Source organism: Hypanus sabinus, chromosome 23, assembly GCF_030144855.1.
Source record: "Hypanus sabinus isolate sHypSab1 chromosome 23, sHypSab1.hap1, whole genome shotgun sequence".
NCBI classification, from domain to species: Eukaryota; Metazoa; Chordata; class Chondrichthyes; order Myliobatiformes; family Dasyatidae; genus Hypanus; species Hypanus sabinus.
This window is the reverse complement of record NC_082728.1, coordinates 44,137,918-44,163,612: the sequence shown is the minus strand read 5'-3', so window position 1 is coordinate 44,163,612 and position 25,695 is coordinate 44,137,918. Positions and strand designations below refer to the sequence as shown.

At 37.5% G+C, this 25,695-nt stretch overlaps 1 protein-coding gene across 9 annotated transcripts in view; it reads right to left on the bottom strand.

The window, feature by feature from the left end:
* Positions 1-25,695, bottom strand: part of map2k4a (mitogen-activated protein kinase kinase 4a) — a 151,625-nt gene that overhangs the window by 38,123 nt on the left and 87,807 nt on the right. For 5 of the 9 annotated variants that reach the window (XM_059948803.1, XM_059948801.1, XM_059948804.1 and 2 more), the window contains 5 exons: positions 11,315-11,489; positions 9,014-9,133; positions 4,045-4,164; positions 3,267-3,318; positions 675-802 (listed from right to left, as the gene is read on the bottom strand). In XM_059948803.1, the coding sequence (XP_059804786.1) occupies positions 675-802; positions 3,267-3,318; positions 4,045-4,164; positions 9,014-9,133; positions 11,315-11,489 (595 nt within the window). Of the gene's footprint in view, positions 1-674; positions 803-3,266; positions 3,319-4,044; positions 4,165-9,013; positions 9,134-11,314; positions 11,490-25,359; positions 25,459-25,695 lie in introns of all 9 variants that reach the window. The other 4 variants (XM_059948797.1, XM_059948798.1, XM_059948799.1 and 1 more) reach the window with 1 other exon arrangement.

Sequence of the window (25,695 nt, the reverse complement as noted above, 5' to 3'; positions counted from 1 at the left end):
CTGCCTGGCCTGCTGCGTTCCACCAGCATTTTGCGTGTGTTGCTTGAACTTCCAGCATCTGCAGATTTCCTCGTGTTTGCTAGTAAAACTCAGCAGGTTTAAGCAGCATCTAAGGAGACACAACTGCAAACTGATGTTTTGGGTTTGAGACCACATGCATCAGAACTGAGAAGAAAGAAGAAAGATTGCCAATATACAAGGGAGGGGCGGGATAGAGACTAGGTGAAACCAGATGCAATACAGGTTGATAGGTGGAACCAGGGCCAATACAGGAAAAGTAGAAAATATGGATAAGGAGGCAATGGAATAATTGCCTTTTTCTGGATCAGTTCAAGGTCAGCAATCATACCAAAATCTAGGCTATTACTAGGGTGTAAAGATCTTGTCATTACACAAGAATGACAGTACTCGAGGGAGCATAGAAAATTATAAGGATATTTCTGGGGCTGAAGATTTTTGGTTATGAGGAGCAAGTGACTGCACTGTTAATTGTTTACTCAGATTATATCTTCTCCTTGCCTCACTGCTTCTAAAGTAATTCAATTCTGAGAGGAAGAACCTAATTCTCTCAGAAATGGGCCTTGTGATGTTTAAAAACAAAAATACATTTAGCTCAAATTATCAATAAAAGGCTCTATTGATTAGGAATATCAAGAAACAATATTTTGGCTTACTGCCATGTATGGTCGGCATCCTGCATCCCTTGTTTTGGCAATAGAATCTACTAGCTGTCCACTAATACCAAAATCACAGAGTTTAATATTGCCATTTCTGTCCATAAGAATATTGGAAGGCTTGATATCTGTAAAACAAACATTTTGTTAGTACATTGCAATAATATTACTGTCTAATAATATTGCAGGAAAGACACTTGTTAGAAATAGATAAGAATCAAATAACTGCAAAGCGTACATACACCAATGAATAGTTAATACTGCTTATAACAGCAATACCGAGGCAACTAGTCAGTGAAACTATGTTAAATTTACTAATTTCATACCTACTGGCCATTTTCAATTCATGTAGTGTTAAATAGTCTGCTCTTAGGCAAAATAACCTTGTTCTCCCTTTTAGTCCATTTAATAATTTGTTATAAATCCAAGGTGCAAAACAGAACAGAGCAGTACTATTAATGAATATACAAAATATAATTTAAGAGTAGATCACATAGCCCCAACCCACCTCATCTATTCAACAAGACCAAAGCTAATCCTGCACGTTACGTCACTTTCCTATCCAACTGACAGATCCCTCATTTTCACTGTACCAAAACATGGATCGGTCTTAACCTTGAAGGTTAACAAAATATCGACAGACAAAATATCTACAAACAAAATATCGACAGCCTGCATTAGAATTCCAGAGATTCTGAATCCTCTAAACGAAAAAGATCTCACTTCAGTGCTAATTGACCCCATAGACAGCATGTTTCCTTTCTCTGTATTCTTCATCATGTATCACCTCAGAAACTAATCTGTTATTTTCTCTTAAAATTCCTTGTCTCCATGATATCTTACCCTTGGATGAATTCAGTGTACATGATCATTTTCCTACCAACAACTTGGTGTTGGTACTGCTTAGTATTTTGTACTAAGACTCAACCTAGTGGATCAATGTTGTGCCTTTGACAGAATTCAAGATCAAAACTTCACTCACTACTCTAGGTTCAAATTCAAAGACTTAGATGAGTTCACTATGCTTATACTCCATCTTCCCTTGTAATAATTTTCTATACACTATTTGTTTTCAACCTGCACACTGTTGTGGCACCATATTCTATAACCTAGTTCATTTACATTTCTATGATTTCCATACTCTCAGTACATTCATCACTTGTTTATAAAAAGCATTTCCAAAACAAAATTATTTTGGCAATTGTAGCATTCTAAGTAGAGTTCCTCCAGGGCGGTTGAAAGAGACTTAATTAGGACTCCCACATGACTGGCATCATTCCACAATTAGCATGTGAGCAGGAATGTTTCAGAATACTCAGTCTAACCACATTGAAAATGGCAGATTTGGCCCAGAACCTTCAATACCACTCAGCTCTAAATCAACATTTTAAAAACAGTTTTGTTCCTTAAAGCTAATTTTTGGAGAAATTTTAATATTTTCACCAAAAACTTCAATCAAAATACCTTCCTCAACAGTCTGAATCATTCAAGAACTAAAGGTTGGTGAATCTCTTTGAATGAATGTCCAATATCCTAGATGTAATGTAGTGCTTGCAGATAACACATGAATTTAAATAGATCTAAGTTCTCTAGATTCTGGAATGATGAGTGATTTGCAAGAAAACAAATTCAAGCCTGACACTGACTGCTGGGAAGGTACTGGAAGCCATTAAGGTAATGATGACAGGGCACTTTGAAAATTACACAAATAGGCAGAATCAATACACTTTTATGTAAGGGCAGTAGCTACAGACAACACTGAGATTTATAACTAATCAAGCTGATAAGGGAGTACATCAAATATAATTGATCAGTAAACATCTGACAAGGTGACATAAAATAACTTAATTAAAACAGGCTTAGAGTGATGAAGACACATACAAAGATAGAAGACTGGTTAAAAGGCAGAAGCCAGTAACAGGTACATTTTTAGTTTTATGTTTTAATACTGAGGAGCTCAGGCACCAACTACTCCACTGGTAAAGGAACAAAGAAGATTGAGTGAGTCAAGAGACTAACATATGCATGAAGTGGAAAAATGCAAGGTTAATCATTATGGTAGGAAAAGAATAATAAACTTTAAATAGTAATTAATGGGGGCACAGCTTTAAGAAAGACAGGAAGCTAACATGGAGGTAAAACAAGTAAATGGGAAAGTCAATTGCATGTTGGAATACCGAAATGAAGAAATCCTTCTGCAAGTATAAAGGCTTCAGGTGAGGCCTCATCTGGAGCAACGCAACCATCAAGTACTTATTTACATAATCCTACAGTGCCATTTTTCCTACATTCTATCAATCAAACAACCCCAGATTCCACTTCCCACCTACATACTAGGTGCAATTTTCATTGGCCATTCACTTAGTGACCTACATATCTTTAGCTTGGGGAGTAAACCAGAGCACCTGGAGGAAACCACAAAGTAACAGGGAGAATGTCTAGGCTCCTCACAGAAAACAAGCAAAGTCAGGATTGGACGAGGATGTCCGGTGCTCTGAGGTAGCAGCTCTAGTAGCTGCATCACTGTCCTCCACAACAACTGATGCCTTAGTAATGCTATGCTTCTTTTTAAGATATGACCTAAACACTTACCTCGGTGAATTATTTTCAAGTTTTCTTTTAAATAGTTAAGTGCTTTCACAGTCTGAAAGAAACAAAATGAATATCAGAAGAAAGCAAATGATTGTGAAAGACTGTTGGGAAATATTAACATTTATCAGTCATTATTAACAAATATCCCACATTACAAGAGATTACATTTCCTTTTTATCAGCTCTCAACAAAGGCACCAATATCAAAATAAGCAATTTGTATTTCTGTCATTACCCAAGTTGTCTGAAAAAACTTCAACGGTTGCTTATGCTATCTAGCTGATAAAGTATCTGCAACAGCTAGCTAGAACGAACTGTAAAATCCTTTGGGATTTCTGCACTGTTCTGGTTCTGGGCTCCCTCATACCCATGATTTAATTACTCCAATAACTCAGAATTTTTGATCCTAGTTCCACTTTCTATCTTTTTCCCCCTCTTCAAGAGACTCCTCAAAAACCAAAGAGAAGATATTTTAATCACTTGTTAACTTGACAGTATTTTTTAAAATTTTTATTAAAATCATACCCCATGAAGCAGTTTGCTGCTAAAAATGCTAAATGCAAACTGCTATTTTAACAGTTAAATATAGATATTTTTTCCTTAAATTCCTGTACAGGGAAGGAAGCAAACTGATTTCTGGCAAACTAAGGCGCAGGCTGACATCCAATCAGGAATAAATAAATATATTTACTAGCTGATGAAGTTTTGTATTCCATCATGGAACAATAATTGCAGCAATTATACATAACTTCTTTAAAACTAAACACCAAGTTACTTACAGCTAATGTGATTTTGCCTAAAATTTCCTCTGGGATAACATCATCTAATGCACCATATACATATTTGTAGAATTTGTCAAATGAGGTAGACATGAGCTCCATACATATCCAACAATCACCCTGAAAAGAAAGTTAATAATCAGATTTGATCTTCTGAAAATTGACCATTTTGCACAGAAACTGTTTTTTTTTTGGGTTTGGGTACTGACTGAGTTAAAATGCACACCTTCACATTTGCACAAGATAGGGTATGTATTATTACAATGTTATAACATTGTCTTTAAAAAGAAACCACAGCACAAACAGCATCTTATGATAATGCAATTTGTCTTCAGCTAATTTACATATCTTCAGAATATAATCATCAACTAGCTCAAAAAAAAACAAATATGGAAGCAATGTGAACTAACTATCGGCAACCGAAACATAACTTGGGCGAGGTGAATGTCAAAACTCAAAGGTTTCAGACAGAAGGCACCAGCGAGAACAAGTAAGCTTTATTTAAAAAAAAATTGTCTATAAATCCTTAGCCCCAAGTTCAGTGTAAGCAGGATGGTTAAGGTGGTGGAATGTTCCTCCTGTGAGATGTCGGATTTCAGCGTACCTGACAGTGTCCTTGATAACTACATTTGCAGGAAGTGTACCCGACTTCAGTTCCTGACTGACTAGGTCAAGGAACTGGAGCTGAATGTACTCAAGACCACCTGGGAGGCTGAAAATCTCAAATGAAACTTTTAGTAAGGTGGTCATTTGCAGTCTTCAAATATAGATAGGTGATCACCAGAGTAAGTGAACAAGCAGTCAAAGTAGGGTTGCCCTGTGACTGTTTCCGACATGGCCCAGCCAGGCCAGTGGCACTGAGGCTCAGCAGGGAAGGGTAAAGTCAAGCAGAGTTAGTGATAAGAGACTCAAGAGTTAGGGAGACAGACAGGAAATTCTATGGCTGAGAAAGAGATGCCAAGATGGTGTGAAGCCTCCCAGGTGCTAAGACCAGCATGTCTCAGAGCAGCTGCGGAATATTATCCAAGGGAGGGTGACCACACAGAAGTCATGGTGCACATTGGCACTACTGACATAGATAGAAAGGGGGAAGAAGTCCTGTGTAGACAATACAGGGAGTTAGGAAAGAGGCTGAACAGCAGGACCTCTAAGATAGTCAGGGCAGGAATAGAATAATACAGATGTATGAGTGGGTGAGGAACTCAGGGGGTAGGGTTTCAGGTTCCTGAGTCATTTGAACCTCTTCTGGAAAACAGGTGACCTGCAGAGCAGTCCTGTACAGGAGGTGCTAAACTGGAGGGGAACAAATATTCTAGCCGGGGGGGGGGGGGGGGCCTTGCTGGCTCTACTTGGGAGGGTTTAAACTAGTTTGGAAGTGAGATGGAAACCAGAGCACCAGGTCAGAAAGTGTAAAGATAACAAGGAAAGTGTATGTGGATGAGGTCCTTAATGAGAATTTACCAAGGAAGTGGAGACTAGTGACTAGGGAAGTAGAGACAGTGCCAAGACTATTAATATACTACAGCATTTCAAAGTCAAGGAGAAGGTGGTGTTGTGTCTCTTAAAAGCATTAAGGTGGACAAGTTGATGGGATATACCCCTGGCTATTGAGACAAGAGAAGGGATTGCTGGGGTCTTGAGCAATATCTTTGTCTCCTTTAGCCACAGGCAAGGTCCCAGAGAACTGGCGAGTAGCTAATGTTGTTCTATTGTTCAAGAAGGGAACCAGAGAAAGGATATCCCCTCAGAATAGAGGGGCGCTCTTTCAAAACAGATGTGAAGATTTAGTCAAAGGGTGGTGAATTTGTGGAATTTATTGTCACATGCAGCTGTGACGGCCAGGTCGTTGGGAGCACTTAAGGCAGAGATTGATAGGTTCTTGATTGGACTTGGCATCAAAAGTTACAGGGAGAAGGCTGGATTGAGGAGGGGAAAAAAAAAGTATCAGCCATGATTAAATGACAGAGCAGACTTGATGGCCTAATTCTGCTCCTATGTCCTATGGTCTTATAATCCTGGAGAGTATTGACTGCTGAGTCTCACATCAGTGATAGGGAAATTACTGGAGAGAATTTATGAGCATCTGGAAAATCATGGCTTAGTTAGGGAGAGCCAGTATGGTTCTGAGCAAGGCAAGTCATGTCTTACTAACTTAGTTGAGATTTTTTTATGAAGTGACGGGGTGATTGATAAAACTAGTGCTGTGGATGTTGTCCACATGGATTTTAGTAAAGTGTTTGACAATGTCCCTCAAGGCAGGCTCATCAAGATCAAAATGCATGGGATCCCTGGTGAATTGGCCTTTTGGATTCAGTGCTAGCTTTCCCAAAGAAGACGGTGGTGGTCGATGGGACATTTTTTAGCTGGAGATCTGTGGTCAGTAGTATTCCACAGGGAACTGCACTGGGATATCTGTTTGTGGTGTATCTAAGTGACCTGAATTAATATGTAAATTAGTGAGACTATAAGTTTGCAGATGATACAAAGATTAGTGGTGTTATGGATAGCTTAGATGGCTGGCAGAGAATACATCAGGATATAGATAAGTTGCAGGTATGGGCAGAGAAAAGGCAGATGGATGTTAACCTGGTCAAATGCGAAGTGTTGCACTCAAGTGGGTCAAATGTAGAGACAGTACACTGATAAGGGCAAGACCCTTAACAGTGTTGAACAGAGGGATCTTGGGGCTCCCGAAACCTTTACGCAGATTGATAAAAGTTAAGAAGGCATATGGCATACTTGCCCTTAATGAGTCAAGGCAATGAGTTCAAAAGATAGGAAGGTATTTTGCCGCCCTACAAAACTCGAGTTTGGCTGCATACAGTTCTGGTCACCCCATTATAAGGATGTTGAGGCTCTGGAGAAGATGTAGAAGAGGTTTATCAGGATGCTGCCTGGATTAGAGGGTATGTGCTACAATGAGAGGTTGGACAAACTTGGATTATTTCCTCTGGAGTGTCAGAGGCTCAGGGGAGATTTGATAGAGGTTTATTAGATTATGAGTGGCATAGAGTAGACAGACCATATCTTTTTCCTTGGGTGGAAATAGAACATAGAATAGTACAGCCCATTACAGGCCCTTCGGCCCACAATGTTGTGCTGACCCTCAAACCCTGCCTCCCATATAACCTCCCACCTTAAATGTCTAATACCAGAGGGCATGCATTTAAAGTGAGAGGGGTTAATTTCAAAAGATGTGCAAGAGAGTGGTGGGTGCCAGGGATGGTGATAAGAGGCAGATACATTCAGGACTTTTAAGAAACGTTTAGATAGACACATGACTGAGGAAAATGGATAGATATGGACATTGTATAAGCACAATTAGTTGGCCATTTGATTACTAATTTATTTGGTTCAGCACAATAGTGGGGGCTGAAATAATAGTTTATCAAAGTATTGTTGGATTTAATTATTACAAGAATAACTACTATACATAATCACAATTACCACAAGATGAGATGTTGGAAATGAGAATGAATTTGCTTATTATTTACCCAAAATACCAGACAATTAAATAAATGCCGATCTTCAATTTTTATAACATTGTTCAAACTCACTCTTCCTCTCAGAACCTAGCTAACACCAAAGCTGTCTGTCTGCTTTAGCAGTGAATGGCAGGTATGACCTAAACCAGCAGGGAAGATGCATTACCTTCACTTTCTGTGCCATTCTATGAGACATCAGCCTGTGCAAGAGCTGGCCATGTGATTTCCCTACAAATAGCTTGAAGTGTATGCTAGGGTCCATCTGTCGAACTCAGGGTCAGCAACCATTGACATGTGGCTATAAACCATTGGGGAGTTGTGGTATGGCTGGATTGTCCAATCAATTTATACACATCAAATGTTAGGATATTAACTCCAATATAAAAACCAGAAACACTGGAACACTTGACAGATTAGGAGAATCTGTCAAAATACAAAAGTTGAGCTAACCTTTTGGACAGAAGATGAAGAGCCCAGCATTTTGTTTTCATTTTAGATTTTGGCATCTGCAATTTTTAATATTCATTAAATCCAACGTGTCTGTCGGACTCAAAAAGAGTCCCTGATGTTGTTGTTCTGGTTATTCTAAAAGTTCTACTGGATTAGATAACTCTCAGAATGAACTGCAATATTAACAAGGATTTAAAGATAAATGCAAGGCTTTCCATTATTGGAAATAGGGTTGTATCTTGTCTTCCACTGCTGTGTATTGTAATGCTACTACTTTCATCAGCTGTCAAATGCACCATCTTCATAATCCTTCAATTTAATCACATGAATATTTTTGACTTTTTTTGACGTTTATTCAGGTCATTGGATAGAACATTTCAGAATGCCTCATTTTGTCCAAATTAATTTCAATATTGATTTATCCAAGAAATAGGTCAGAATTTTACCAAAAACATTATCTGTTCTTCCCCTTTTACCGTTGTAGTGTAACACTGTTACAGCTCCAGTGATTGGAAGATCAGGGTTCAATTCCTGCTGCTCTCCATAAAGAGCCTGCACATGCTCTGACTGCGTGCATTGCCTCCAGGTGCATGGTGTCCTCCCACATTCCAAAAAGATGTACGTGTTAGGGTTAGTAAATTGTAGACATGCTATGTTGATGCCAGAAACATGGTAACACTTACAGGCAGTCCTCCAACACATCGCAAATGATGATGCAAACTATGCATTTCATTGTGTGTTTCATTATTTAAATGTACATATGACAATTGAAGATGATCTTTAATCTTTAAAATGTGTTTGTGGGATTTTGAAACAAAGCAATAAATTGTTCTGATCACTATTATTTGCATTTACAATGACTCAACTGTAAAATCTAGGAGCTTATTTAACTATATATTATTATACCTTTTCCAGTGTCTACAGGTGTACATTTCCCCATTGGAACCCCAGTTCAATTTGATGTTACAGAAAAAGCTCTCCCTTAAGAATTTGCACAAATATCCAAAGAGAACATCTCATCTCAATTTTCTCACCTCTCTGAAGAGTGCACCATAGAACTGAACAATATATGGACAATCACTACTCCTCATTACAACATCTAAATCCATCAAAAGCTGTTTCTGCTCTTTCTCATCCACCGTTGATCGAATTCGCTGCAAAGAACAGAAAACATTAGAAAAAATGTCACAGCAGAGATTTCTATGTAGCTAGAAGATGCTCCATTTTTCTTTAAAGAAAACTGCCATGACCTCCTGCAACTTAATATCTATACTTTTGGGTAGATTCTATTTTCCTTTGTAGTTCTGTATGCTTTTTCAGCCACATATACAAAGTTGGGCATTTTAAGGCAGATTTTATAATATGGAAAATGCATATACTTGTGTTATTCAAAATAATCTGTATTTTGTTCGCACAGTTGTTTATGATTTTTCAACTGATGAAATAATGCTGTTTCTCCTATAAACATTTTTTGGGTAGCTTTACTAGTGAAGCAGTAAGGAACAAGTTATGCCTTAAATAGTAAATAATATTAATACACTTCAATGATTTTTCATATTTGCTGGCTTATAGGGGAAAAACAAGTTCTGTTAATGAATCCATAAAAAATATAACAGAAACACATTAATTATTAAGTTGACAGAGAGATAAAGCACAATGGTGACATACGATATATAAGTTCAGGTTCAACTGCTGGTGTCTAAGGTCAGTCTCCTGCTAGCTTTCTTTCGGACAGTTCTGCAATAATGTCACCAGATAACACTAGACTACACTGGAATAGACTGCATTGCAAACTATAATTGATAGCAAGTAGCAAGTTGAGTGCCAAACAACATCTCCTGCCAGGAGTATCTTTAGGCATTAGTTTGTCATAGGATTACAAGGAGCATATTAATCACAGGCTTAAGATGATGTTAACAAAATGACCAGGATCACAATAAACTATCAATGTTTGTACACTGTGCAAGGCATACAACAGACCAATAGCCAAAACAAATTTAAAACATCCTGGTCTCATTAAATCTGTTGCTTTAAGAATTGTAAAAATCATAAGGTGAAAATCATGCATAAAGTCAAAAAATAAACAATCTTTTGAACATGAAACTTACTACCATTTGAAGTTCTTAAAACAAACAGCTGGTGTGCCTTTAAATTCATCTTTGCCAACAAAGGAAAAGGACATGCAGTTAAGTAGATCAAATGAAGTTAAGTGAAAGGCAGCTTAACACTGGCAAGAATGGTTGGATTGGCTATAAATTTTATGTAATTCCATGTGATACATGCCTTCTTGGCAATCAGCTTTAGTGAGCTCTGATGGTTTGTAGTCTGCCTGCAGCTTCCCCTAAAACCTAATGTCATAGGCACAGATCTCAAACCACATGAAAGGGAGGATGTTGGTAATGCAAACTGGCAAAGGGGTGCACTGCCAATTGAGATGCATACAGAGCATATAGAGTTTGCTGAATAAATTGAATATATTTTCATGAAAAGGGAATGTTGGAAATATCAAGAGACTTGTACTATAAGATTTGGAAATCAAACTCAATTGAAGTTAAGTATGAAATGCACATCAGACTATTTAAATGCAAATTTATGTGCATTATTATCTAGTTTTAACTGCACTGAATCATCAGGGTATCAGAGTGAATGAAGCTCATAAATACAGTAATTTAGGATGATGTGCCCAAAAGGCACTAAACTCCTATTGATGCTACAATCAGTAGTTTAAGAATGCACATAACCTATTAGAGTCAAACTGAAAAAAATTCTTCAGTTACAACTAAACTTACCAGGGCAAGCAAATTAGGAATCTGCTAATACTACATTTGTAGCTTGCACGATGTTAAATGCAGTTTTCCTTCTCATACCAGTGGGATGATTGTGTGGATATTCGGGTGGGTTTAACGTCCAAAAGGATAGTTTCAACCCTCTCCTTGTGAAAGCATATCCAACGTAACATTCCACCCACACATTGGTACAAATTTCTGAAGGGTTACAAAAGATTTTTTTTGGAAAACTCTGGTGGCGGGTTGCACAGGGATGGAAAACACAATTGGAATAAGGACATTGCCTTAAAACTGAAAATAAACTGTGGGAATAGAACGGAAATTGTTCCTTAGTGCCTGATTTTACTTTATCAAAGTTGTAAGCAACTCAAGATACGGCACACTCATGCTCAATGCATAAAATGCAGTTAAGAAGAAAAAGTTTTGAAAGAAACATTAGCAGCTTTGTTTTCCAATTAGGTCTTGTAAACCTAATTTTAATAAATGGATTTCCTATTTATCTTGCAGCAGCATGTCAAGTTTATTGAGATTTACTATTTTAATGCTTACTTTCACTGCCATAACCTGCTCACTTGGGTTATGGACCATTTTGTTCACAGAACCGTAGGCTCCACGTCCTATTTCCCCAAGGTCCTTGAGGTCATCCGCAGTAAAATCATACAACTGTTCTGGAGAGATCTTCAATTTCCCTGAGGATTCAATGCTATGAGTCCGCAGCCTCTCTCTGAAAAAGGATGTCAAGAATATCATTGGTCTTCAAATTTTCAGAAACGTAATCCGCAGTGAGAATCCACACCACTCCTTTAATCAACTTCCTCTATTGTGGCTGATATTTAGAAATATTGTTTACATTCTTTGACTTCCTGCAAAACAAAATGATAATAGATGGAAATCTGTGCATTTCAATTGTGTAATCATCCATTCCTATTTGCTTTTTCTATAAAAAAACTAGTACAAAAAGAATAGTTATGATGGGTTTCAATACTGCTTCCTCTGATTTAACGTGAAGACAACTATTTGGGCTGACAGGGTGCTTTTGATATGATGCCAAAATGCTCAACCTCCTCCTTGTGCTGCCAACAGTGTAATTGTTTTCAATATTTTGACATTCTCCCGGCACCTCCAAATTTTTCTATGATAACAGTGATCAACATTGCTTAGTGTAGCCAAGAGTGGTCTAAAAATTTAATGCTAAGTCAGCACAACCCAAGTAATTTTTAATCCCGTCTTGCCAAAAATATTGAAATTGAAAATATTGAAATAGGAGCAGAATTAGGCCATTTGGCTTATCGAATTTGTTCTGCCATTCCATAATGACTAATTTATTATCCCTCTCAAACCCATTCCACCTTTTCCCTACAACTTTGACGTCTTTACTAATTAAGAACCCATCAAACTCCACTTTTAATATGCCCAGTAACTTGTGCTTCATAGTGGCCCGTCACAATGAACTTCAAAGATTAACCACCTTTTGACTTAAAAAAAAACTTCTCTGTTCTAAGGGACTATCCTTCCACTGAAGTTGTGTCCTCTTCTCCTAGTCTCCCCCACAATAGGAAGCAATTGGGGTTTCCACACTTTCTAAGTCTTTCAGTATTTGACAGGTTTCAATTAAATCACCCTCCCCCACCCCCCATTCATCTGAACTCCAGTGAGTACAGGCTCAGAACTACTTTTCAGCCTCCTAGATCCCCATGTGCATAAACCTGGCTCATCTAAACTCATTTTATAAATTATACTTCTCCAATTTCAAAACCAGTCAAGCAAAATTTGCTCTCTTTTTTAAAAACTGCTATGTCAAAATTAATTTTTTTACATAATTAATAGTATTATCACTATTAAGATCCCATACTTTTAATCCATTGATCTACACTCATGTATTCCTCATTCTGGGGAAAAAAAAACCCTTGTTGGGCTTCCTTGTATATTAAGTTGTGAGTCCCATACATATTGTCCAATTTGTTATCCCCTTTGTCTATATTTTTAAAAGTCACAGAATTATACATGTACATGGGTCATTTGCCTAAACTCATCCTAGCAGACTAGTGGGCACCTTTTGTAATAATACCATTTCCCAGCATTTTGCCCATACCCTTCTATACCTCTGCATTCATCCAGCTATTTCCTAAACGTGACCCAATTTCAATCATGTTCTCCAGGTACTTAGCGTTCTTTGGCTGAAATCTCTTATATGCTCCCTAAATCTCTTTTTCTAAATCAAGGTCCTCTCTGGAGAAAAAAGTTTCCTGCTTTATGGAACTCATTCACATTCCCTCATAACCTCCTCTATTCCAAGAAGAGCAGATAAAGACTCTCCAGTCTCTCCCATAGCGAAACTGTTCCATTCCAGGTAACACGCTGGTGAATCTACTCTGCACCTACTTCAGTACTAACATGCTCTTCCTCATGGTTATCCTAACTGGATGCAGTACTCCATCTAGAGTTGATAATGGTTTCATAAAGTTGTAGATTAATCTCTCTACTTCTGTATTCTGCGACAAATATCAATGAAAAATAGTCATTTTGGACCCGAACCACACTTTCTGGTTCATCAAGCAGATTTGTCGAGGTTGCCCTAAAAAAAGGCTCTGATTTTTCTTTGGTATTCCTTTGGCCTTTTTGAATGCTTTCATATTTAACTTCATCCTATCTGCCAATAAATTTTCAGGATCCTCTTGGCCTTCCTAATTCAGCTCCTTCCTGCACCTTTGATGGAGAGGCCCATTAAGAGTATTAGTTCTTTATACCTGTCATGATTCCTTTATTTAATCTTCATTACCCTTTGATATCCAAGCTTTCCTGTATTTGTTATCACTGGCTTTGATCCTCACAGGAACATCTTGGCTGCGTATCTTGCTATTTCCAATCTACCTTTGCCAGGTCCTCCTTTAGGCTAATGAAATTGCTCTTTCCCCAATTTCAGACCTTTATTACCAGTCCACACTATTCTCTTCTGTAGGATTTAGGATAGGTTTTTAAAATATACAGAGCAACAAATTATCTGCTAGAGAAACATTGATGCAGTTTTCAACCCAAAACATGGACAATTCCTTCAAACCTCAATTGCTCTCTCCCAACATATATTGCACAACTCACTGAATTCTGCAGGAGGTTGCTGTTGCTCCAAATTCCAGCATGTGCAGTCTTTTGTGTGTTGACTTAAAATATACAGTTATGGTCACCATCTTCAAAACGATCCCCCAGTTACACACCCTTCAATTGATTAGATAGACTTCAAGGTCCAATGACCTTTTGTCTCTCATTAGTCTATCCACACATCAAAAAGCTCTCCTGGATATCTATCTACAAATCTGTTCCAGTCAAGATCGCACCAAAATGTGGTCTGTTAAGGTTGCGGCTCAGCTAAGCTATTGTTTAGGTTTTGGAGGCAGCGTAGGGAGTTAGGGAACAGGTTAGGGTTTAGGAACAGTGATAAGGGGAGATAAAAGTCAGAGCCAGAAGCTGGAACTCTTTGCGATAGAAGGCCAATGATCTCCATAAATGGATGTCAGGTCATCAGGCGCTGAGACAAAGACTAGTGATCCCTGTGGTTAATGACTGAGGTTGATGGGCCCCGTGAATGAATGACTCCTCCCAGGTTAGTGGTGAGTCCTGGGGTCAGAGGTCCAGAGTTTGAACCCTGAAGTGAAGGCCTGATATTGGTGCGTCTGGCAGTTTGCAGCCCAAAGTCGGTGTACCCAGAAGTCCAAGGCTGATGTTTGCAAGTCTATGAGCCCAGTCGAGGGACGAAAAACCTGGTTGGCAAGTCGCAGGTTTGGAAGCCTTTGTGACTATGGAATTAGAGGCCAGAGTTCAAAGTCCCATGATATGTAGGCCCTGGGGTTGACCAAAGATCAAAAATCCAAGTTACCCAGTTAAGAAGTCAAGGTCCAATGATCAAGACCCTGGACTGGCAAGTCTGGAAGACGAAGCCCCACTCTGCAAGTCTGGGCCAGCAACTGCAATTTGGAGGCTCAGAGGAACCTGTCCTGGAGTTGGAGATGTCTGTCTGTGTGTGTGTCCGCATGTGTGTCTGTGTGTGAAAAGGGGCTGGCGCTGCTGTTTTATTGCTGTGGCTTATGTGGTTCTGCTGAACACTGCAGGCATGCTATGTTTGCACTGGAATGTGTGTTGACATTTGCAAGCTGCCCCCAAGCTCATCCTTAGGTTAAGTTGGTTATATGTGATAAATAAATGAATCTTAATCTCCTGTTGACTGCCGGTATGTCTGTAATATAACCCCAGCAAAGTCTGAGGAGCCTTCTAGGATATCCTCCTTTAATACTGAAGTAAAGTAAATACTAACAATGCAATATCTCCTCCACTTTTACTCCCATCTTGCCTGGAAATTCTATACCCTGGGATATTAAGTTGCCAGTCCTGCCCATCCTTAAACCATACCTCATTTATGGCAGCAATACTGAGAGTCTATGAGGTTATGCAATTTTTAGGCAAGGCAGTGTGATACATTAAAAAAAGGATGGTGGGTGGGGGAAGAAGAGACAACACTGTAGATGCGGTAATATAGAGCAACAAAATCAATCCTGATGCATGGCTTTGACCAGAAATGTCAACAATCCTTTCTTCCCACAGAGTTCTTCAAGCAGATTCACAATAAAAGGGAACACCTAGTAAAAGCATTACCCCTAGACATATTAGCTGTCAAAGGTACCAAAGGACTAAATGTGAAATGTTTCTGATGTTCAGAGTTGTTCAAAAATTGTTACCTATATTAAAATATAAAAAATAAAAATGTTTGAATACTTCAAGACATTAAGAAAAATAAAACCAAATACATACTAACACAGTAAAATTAATGAAAGCACCATGTAAGCTCTTGTCCAAAATGAAATCTATTAAAGTTTGTGCTCCTGGTTAGACAGAGAAAGAGTAATTTTCCCAGGATCAAGGATCAGCCAAGCAGAAAGTTGACTTCAACCTCTGTATGGGCAAGTCCTAAATTTCTACATAGTACAAAAGTGTTTGCTCCAAAGTAGACTTTTAATTCTGACTTTTAATCTGAAGGTGAAGGCGATCATCCTGTCTCTCTCCACAATCACTGACAGTGTGTTATGACCTTAAATACCTCCCAGTTGCAATTTTTCCATAGGGTTGTCTCTCTCAGTCACCCACATTGAGATAGATTGCTCAGAGGCATAGTACTGCTTGTGTTTTCCTGTTTTAATATAGAAAATATACAGGCCTATTTTAAATTTACATTTAATAGAAATTTATTCATGTATTTTCCAAATACCTTTTTACAATACACTCCCTTGTCACTTGCACTTCCCTTAGTTGCTTTTCCCTAATAATTTATAAGGTCTTTGACTCCACCTCCTTTCTGTAATGAGTGGCCAGGCAGATGAACTGTTAAACCAAATATTCTGGTTCAACAATCATAATGCAAACATTAATCAAAGCAATGGCAATAGCAATAGCATCATGCTGGATTGTCATGCATATATCAGAAATTAAAACACATAGAACAGTCTTCACACCTCCAAAAATAATTATAGGTCTGGTATTATTGACTTCCCATTGCAGTCTAGAAAATGGAAGGTAGACGATATACATTCAGACCTATTCATGCAGGTCAAAAAAATACACACATGCTTTACTCTTGCCTTGAGAGAAGAATGGTCAAGAAAAGGCTGAAGAAGCAAATCTGCATCAATAACGATAGAAATGCATTTCATAAAATATCTAGCACTCTTAAAAATGCACTATTTTGATCTGGTTTGAAATAGACCCTCAAATTATACATAAATATAATCACAAAAATCTCACGATGTCAATGTTTGACAAGATTATACTTGACACCAGGAACCAGAGTTTTCCCATGTCAATACTGAACTGATCAGAATATACTGTCCTGGTGCATGGTATTCTAGATGATACCCAATGTGCAAGATGGCAGTGTCTAACAGTACAATGAGAAAGCTCCATGCTTAACACATCCTTGAAAGCTTTGAGGACAGACAAAACTCCATTCCCAGGCTTTAGCAATGTTGAAATTTGAATTACTACTGTCACATGTACCAAGGCACAGCAAAAATCTTATCTGTTCAAATAGTGCAAAGTTAAACAATAACAGAATAAAGCCACAGAGAAAATGCAGAACGGATAGGCAATGAGGTGCAGGATCATAATGAGGTAGACTGTGAGGTTAAGAGCACATCTTATTGTATTAGGGACCATTCAATATTCTTATAACAGTGAGGTAGTAAGTATAACAGCCTGGTAGTATGTACAAAATTTCAGATGTTGATGAGGAGGCATACAGGAGCAAGATAGATCAGATGGTTGAGTGTTGTCACAACAACAACCTTGCATTCAACGTCAGTAAGAATGATAGTGGACTTCAGAAAGGGGAAGTCGAGGGAACACACATCAATCCACAGAGGGTTCAGAAGTGGAAAGAGTGAGCAGTTTCAAGTTCCTGGGAGTCAACATCTAAGCCTCTATCCTGGGTCTAACATCTTGATGCAACTACAAAGGAGGCACAACAGCGGCTGTACCTCTTAAGGAGTTGAGGAGAATTGACATGTCACCAAAGATGCTCACAAGTTTCTACAGATGTACCATGGTTGCACCACTGTCTAGTATGGAGGGTCTACTGCACAGGATCAGAAAAAGCTGCAGCAAGTTGTAAACTCAGCCAACTCCATCATAGATACTTGCTTCTCCAGCATCCAGGACATCTTCAAAATACGATGCCTCAAAAAGGCAGCATCCGTGATTAATGACCCCTATCACTCAGCACGTCTTCTTCTTATTTCTACCATCAAGGAGGTACATAAGCCTGAAGGGACGCTCAATGTTTCAGGAATAACTTCTTCCTCTCTGCCATTAGATTTCTGAATGGACAATCAATCTATGAACAGTTCCTGTTTTTCTTCCCCCTTTCCTTCTCTTTTTGCACTACTTATATTTTTACATACATTTCTTATTGTATTTTACAGCATATTACTTTGTATTACTATTTTAATATGATCTACAAAACGACAAATTTCATGACATTCACCGGTGATATTAATCCCGATTCAGATTCTGCTTTCAGGCTTTTGTATTTTCTGCTTGATGGACAAAGAGAGAAAATGTCTGGGGTGGGCAAAGTCTTTGATTATGCTGGCTGCTTTATTGAAGCAATGAGAAATATGGATAGAGTCCATAAAGGGGAAACTGATTTCTTGATGTGCTGAGCTGTGTCACGACTCAATGCAGTTTCTTGTGGTCACAGCCAGAGCAGTTGCCATACAAGTTGCAATGTATCCAGATATTGTTTTCTGATGCTTCAATAAAAATAGGTAAGGGTAGATGTATCCATGGCAAATTTTTGTCAAAACTAATTGCAGCAAATTGTAAATACCTAAACATGTTTGCAAATAACTAAAACTAAGGCAGACTTAAAAGCAGGAACTTTACTTTCCCCTTACCTCAATGCCAGCAGTTGCATTCAGAAAAGAGATCCAGCACAATTGTATAAATCTGACAGTACATAATAGAATTTACTTTTCTAAAAAAGGAACTTCAGTTCTCAGAGTTTGATGGTAACAATGGACTTCCATTACTCCCATAATTATTCCTTTTAGATTTAGCAAGTTTGCTCATTTATCACTTTAAAAGAATCTTGGCACTCAACAAATCAAAGCAGGAAATGAACTAATGACTCATTATGATGCTTAGTGAAAGCAAACTAATGAGATATACTGAATGTTAGGAATTTAAAAACTGTAGGTAACCCTTGGACTAGGTTTTGCTTTCAAAAGATTACCACAAATTACCAAAATAGTTGTTGACTTTACATCTAGCATAAAAATTATTTAATCTATTTGTCCTTTTTGAACAAGTCCCTTTACAAATGCTTTTTGCATTTCACACTCTTTAGGTATGCTATATTTCCCAAGGTTACTTTCCATCAATGTCCCAATTAAGAGGCTTAGGCAACTAAAATTCTTCACAGTAATCTAATCCAGTGGTCTTTTCTGTTTGTGGCTCATTTGTGACATTCATTTATCTCTGTGGCCCCCACCTTCCATTGTCTGTTAGTTACTTAAGTTTCTATTTGGTCAACTATATTATTCTAATATACTGTCAATATTTATGGTTCAACAGGTTATAGGCATTATAAAATATTAAATATAAAGTCACATATATATGGAAAAAATTCTAAGGATAGAAGTTTTGAATTTTTAAAATTCTGAATAGGATACTTTGAGAAAATTAGTAATTCAGCATTGTGACTGAATTATAATAAATATAATCGCATGTGGAAAAAGTTTTGAATATACATGTAAAAATAAAACTAACTTATTAGGCAAATGTTTTTTAAAAATATTATATGTGGAAATTCTATGTGGCAATAAAGGGTGTGTATTCACCAAGAGAACTCTTTTCAAAATATGTTAAGTATCAGGGATTTAATGGAAGTTGCAGTGGTAGATAGGGATGCAGTGTAACTTCACGTTTTCACCTCTCTGACGTTTAGCCATTTCTAGCAGATGACTCCACTGGAGTAACTGCAGCCTTCATGCCACATACACACGGGTCAGTGGAAGGCAAACAGAACTAGGCTCCTGTTGCAAATTTGCTGACTGGCCTTGCTGCAGATAGCCCCGCCTGCAGTTTGCAAACTGGGGGTGAATGTGGAGCGGGACCCGTCGTACAGGATGGTCAAGCAGGAGCAGAGAAAACAACTGATTTGCTGCAATCCCAGTGCCACATTTATGGCACAGCTCCGTTGAGTTACTGGCAGACTTGATACATTGCACAATTTTGGCACAGCATGATAAAATTCAAGTTCAACTTTACAGTCTTTAAATCTAGGAACTTGATAAGTAGCTTGAAAGATCAGAAACATAGAAAACCTACAACGCAATACAGACCCTTCAGCCCAAAATGCTGTGCTGAACATGTACCAAGATCGATCTTAGGTGAACAGGTTTTGACAAATGACTTTATAAAAACAGAGGATATAAAATATGGTTCACTTATGTTTAAAATATTACAAATGACAAATCACTCCAGCTTTAACATGTTTCAGCAGAACTTCAATTAAGTTGATAAACTCTCAAAATAACTTTGGGCCGCAGACATGCAGATGTGCAATTTAAATCCACCAGAATCTCTGCCGTTAGAAGAACTAAAAAAGAATGCTTCATCTGTTTCCCAATAACTGAGCAGGTGTTTTAATTGAAACTAATTGTTAAAATGAGTAAACTTGACAAATGAGTTATGTAGAGATAAAGCATGTTATTGATACGTTCACTTTTACCACTCAGATTTATATGCTTCTCATTTTAACATGGTGGGGCTAGGTATGGAAAACCCTGACTAGGCTTTCGACTGTTGAGAGGCCCCAGCTTTGAATGACTGCATCTGCTCTTCCCCAAGGAGCTATTCTCTAAAATTCTCAAGAGCCCTGTCAAAGAAAAGCATACCCAAAGCATTAAGGCAGATCTAAACTAATTGAAATTTTGCATAGGTAACATAACATTCCAATTTTCCTTTCCTTTACCTGAAGTGTAATTGATTTAACATATGTAAATGTGTTGCACACTAGCACCTTGCTTTCTCTAAGTTTTTGCATAATTATCAATTGCATTTAATATTCAGCAGATTAAAATATATATTGTCATAAGATCTTAAAAGGAAAGTTATTTTAAACAAACACTAGGTCAGCAGCCACCTCCACAAGCTGTTCAGTGCAAGATTACTAAATACCCAAAGCATAACAGAACTATTATAGCAAAAAGCACAACTTACTTTCAGAGATCACTGTCACCAACAGGAATATAATGAAATTAATTTATGTTAAAGTTGTTACTGTAACTGGAAGCTGTGCTGTTGGCCGCCCCCTGCTTACAGTTGCGAACTAAAACTGATGGCATATCTAACTGAAGCAAAAATAATTCCACAAACAGAAATCTGACAGATTTCAACTCTGATGATAGGCTTTCCATGAGACTGACAAAACAAAATTACAGACTATGTCTTTAATTTCAATGTTGTGCTCAACAGAAACTTGCTGCAAGATGGTGGCTATTAACTCAGCTTTGGACCTACTTCCAAAATAGTGGATGATTAAATAGATAGAAGAAAAACAGATTTAAATGTTGTGGCAGAGAAAAAGAATAGCAACATAAAATCAAAGTGAACTAAAAAAGGGGAAGACAGGAAAAACCAAACACTACAAGCTCAGTGAATTTTAATAAATGCTTTTGTTATTATTACAGTGCAAACCAATGCAGTTTAGAAAAGGGGCTCTCATCTTAAAAACTGAAACAAGAATAGTGAATAATTTGCATTCTTCAAGAATTAAGGCATTGCACTTAAATTGTAAAACAATTAATGTCAAATAATTCCAATTAATGCAGAACAATATTACAAGATAACATTCAGTGGGATTTGAGAATTCAGTCTTAAAACATTCAGTTTTCATATTATGTGAAACTAATACTATGATAACCCAAATACTATGGTCAAGAATTGAGGAAAAACTGACAGTAAATTTTCAAAGCTATCCCAAAGTGATGTACACAATGACAAATAAAACAGGTAATGTGTCCAACGCACAATACCACCACCAAGGTTATTAATAAACAGCTTTAAAAGAATAAAAACTTCTAAAAGCACTAACAGGAGGCCAATCAGACAAAAAGACAAGGTTTAAAATCAAATTAAAAGCTTTGTCATGCAGTCAGGAGGGAAGTAAAGCAACAAATACAGGAAGTGGAGGTGCCTTAGCATCTGAACACCAGAATGAGAATTAAGATAAGCAGCTGGTGAACCTGCAGCTAAATATTACTCATTCAACACAGATGATGTAAACAGAATAACTAAGACCAGCTCAAGAACTGAGCTGCAAGGTTCTGGATAAGCTTGTTTAAGGATAGAAGGTCGCAGAATGGTGAAGTAGTTGAATCTGAAGAGAAAAAGGAGGAGCACTTGTAAATAATCTTTGGCACTACAATGGAAAGATGCAAGCATCTGAAGCAATCTATGGTTTAACGGAGTTGATTTATGAGGAAAAATAAGGACAAGTTGTAGTACTTCAATTGCAAACTATCCTTGTATTACAATCATGCTCAAATGAGTAGCATTTTGATGTATGAATTACTTAATATTTAATGATCACAGAAATTAATGTCCACCTGTAATGAATCTGCAAAATCCTCACCATTACTGTGTGCAAGTTTTATCGTAGGGTATCAATCTATAAATAACTAAATTGAGTTACCATTTTAGTACTTTAGTCACTCCAATATTTGTTTTATAGGCATTTACAACTATTCAAAATCATTGTGCTTAAATAGCTTTTGTTAAGTATAGTGAATAAGGCTAATTTCACACTATTTATAATAGACTAAAATTCAAAATTAAAATTAGAAAATTACATTGTATCTGGGCATACAATAAATTTACACATTTTTCTCATGAACCTAAGAGACAACCACTAAAGTATTGCAAAAGAGAAAAAAAATCTACAGATGCTGGAAATCTGAAATGATATCCCCCAGCATTTTCTAGTTTTAAGCAACACATCTACTGTCAATGACCCTTTATTAGAACTGACCATTGACTTGAAATGACAACTTCTCCACTGTCCATCTGTATGTTTACCCCAGCACCTAATGAAGTACATCAAAAAAAGGGATGGAAAGTGCCAGAGCTTTGTTAAAGAAGGCTACACTTTTGATAAACAATGCCATAATAGAAAATTGTCATTTCATTTCAGAAATCTCAGGAAACAGGTCGAGTTACCTTTCTATTACCTTAAGCCTATAACATGATATGACGCAAGCTGGCATGGATCATTCACATTAGACCCTTTACCTTCACCATATTTTCCTGTGGTATTGCAACTTCTTCCCTTACACACATGCCAAACTTCTACTTGATTCCTCTTTAATCACTGAACTACACCAAAGGGAAATAACCAATCAGCACCTCTTTGCTTAGCTAACAAAGACTATTCATACACAGCTTAATAAACAAGAATGAAGTTTTGTTGTGTGAATGACTAAGTATTTTCCCTTTTATCACCAGCACAACCATAATTACCCTGACATTATAAAATAAATACACTATTAACAATTAATACACAAAGCACTGTATGTTACATGACTGATTTAGAGATGGGGAAAAATAGGTTTGTGGAATATGCTTTCAATGGATCTAATACCTTTTAAGACATTTTTGAAGCAATAAATATCAATTAATTTAAATATTTGGTAATGCTGTAGCCTTTCAATTCAAGTGACCCAGGTTCAACCCTGATCTCTGGTGCTGTCCAAATTGAGTTTTCATATTCTCTATGTAATCACACAGTATGTAGGTTTCTGTCATATCCCGAAGATATATTGTTTGGTAAGTTAATTGGCTATTGCAAATTATCTCTGAGTTATAGGAAAAGAATGAATTGGTCAGGAATGTAGGAGAAAGAGGGGAGATTTAATAGAGGGATAGTAAATTATGAAAGGTCTAGATAAAGTAAATGCAAGCAGGCTTTTTCCACTGTGCTTTGGCAAGACTTGAAGTAGAGGTCATTGGTTAATGGTGAAAGAGAAATGTTTAAGGGGAACTACATCACTCAGAGGGTGATGTGAGAGTGGATCGAGTTGCCAGTGGAAGTGATGCCTGTGGGTTCAACTGCTACATTTAGAGAAGTTTGGATAAGTACATGGATGGTAGGGATAGTAAGCATTATGGTCCAAGTGTGGACCAATGGGTCCAGGCAGAATAACAGTTTGGTATGGACGGGATGGGCTGAAGGACTGTGTTTATGTGCTGTACTGTTCCATGACTATATTATAATAATGACAACTGATTTCAGACAGCAAGGTCTCACAAACAGCAATGTGATAATGAACAGATGCTGTCTTTTTAGACATGTTGACTTCAGACTGTCCAGGGCATCAACGATAAAAGCCCTCCAATTCTCAAAGTAGTTGTCTGGAACTGTTTAGGCTTGTTTAATGGTGTAGTTGTAATTGGGGTTTTATGCCTCATCATAAAGACAACGCTATTGACTATGAATGAAGCATTCCTCCACTGCACTAGCACAAGTTTAAGAATTTCATGCTCAAGTCTCTCAAGAGACTTTAATCCACAACTTTTAATTGAAATAAGTCCTAGAAACAAATGGCAAAAAAAAGCAAAGTGTGATGCTGAAGTTGGAGATAATTGAAAATCAGTGCAGATGAAGTACAATGTCTTCTTTCGGAATTCCATGGAGTTATAAAGGGAAATGAAAGTTGAATCACATCACTTCTTAGACTGAGTGACACTTGGTTCATAAAACCATTAGGTGATTCTGTTCTCATCTCTTTCCTCCACTTCTCATAATCCCAACTTTAATTTACCTTCGGTCCACTCTCCTCTCCTATCAGATTCCTTCTCCTCCAATCCTTTTAGCTTTTCTACCTACCTGGCTTCACCCATCACTTTCTAGCTATCCTCCTTCCCCTACCCCTAACTTCTTATTCTGATGTCTTCTCTCTTCCTTCCTAATCCTGAAGGACAGAATCCACTGAAACATAAAGTGTTTATACATTTCCATACATACTGCCCTGACCTGACTTCCTCCAGCATTTTGAGGGTGCTGCATCAAATTCAAAAACATGGAACCAAGATACTGAAAATGTAACAATAATGTGTGACAATTGGACCATGTTGTTTATGGTAATGTACAGAGTTTCATGTCAAAGGCTGCATTGTATTGAAAATAAAAAAGTACTAAAGAATGTGAAACCATGGAACGAATCGGATATACCTTATGACTTCAAAAATAAAACCAGCATTTCATAAATAAATAGTACGATACCATCCAGTAGCAAAGTAATGTTTCCATTTTAGTAGCCAGGCAAGACAATTGACTCATGTGCAGGTCAACAGGTAACTAGGAGAGCTAACAATGTTATCACAGCCTGAGGAACTGAAGTTGATGGAAATCACATTTCTTTTCTCAGGACATTAGAGAGAAATCACATCTGAACTTTTGTAAAGCCTGGACTTACCGGGAATTATAGTTTCCTTCTTTAAGGAAGATGTTAATGCAGTTCAGGTTTATAAATCTACTACCAAGAATGCATGGTTTGTTCTCAAGGAAAGTTTGGATGGCCTAGTTTTGTACTCACTTAGAAGTGCAACTTAACAGACCTTTTGACACGATGAATGTGGAGGGAATGTTTCCTCTGCGTGTCAAAACTAGGAATCATTGTTTAAAAATAAGGTGTGATCCATTAAAGTCAGATGAAGAAATTTTTGTGCAATGCTTGGGTCTTTTCGTCAGAGGGTGAGTTTGAGTAGTTTTAAAAGCAGGGTACTAGATAATAAAGCAAAGAGGGATGAGGGCGAAAGATTACTGCAGGTAAAAGGAAATTCAGGCTTCAAGCCTGAATTAAGTGCCCTACAATTCCTAATGCATAATAAAAGGCAATCAAATTTTCCTCACTTTTCTCAATGTATCTGTTGGTTACAGAATCTGAGCTTCACAGGCTACAAATATAAACATAATTCAGATTAATTACATGTTCAATAACAGGTCCAATAATTACAGTTCTATGTTTCACATTATGCAAATCCAAACAAACCTTGTTCGTTTCATTTCCAATGATATGAAGTCTTCATCCACAGGAGCTGAAAGTTCCAAAGATCCAAGGTCTGGGCCCTGTTTTTGGGTGGGCCTGGACCTGCAGAAAATATCAGTGTAAAATCTAACAGACTAATTGAAAAAGTGGCAAACGTTAGCACTGCAAGTTCAGTTTTTTTTAAAAAAAGCTAATGGAAATGGTTGTCAAGAGTTAAACCTGATGGCTCTAGTACAATATTGACCTTCCAAACCAAATTTTAACAGTTTTAGGAGGTTCTATGAACTATACATTCCCAAGAGATTTAAAACAAAACACCTTTACCACACTGTTAGATGT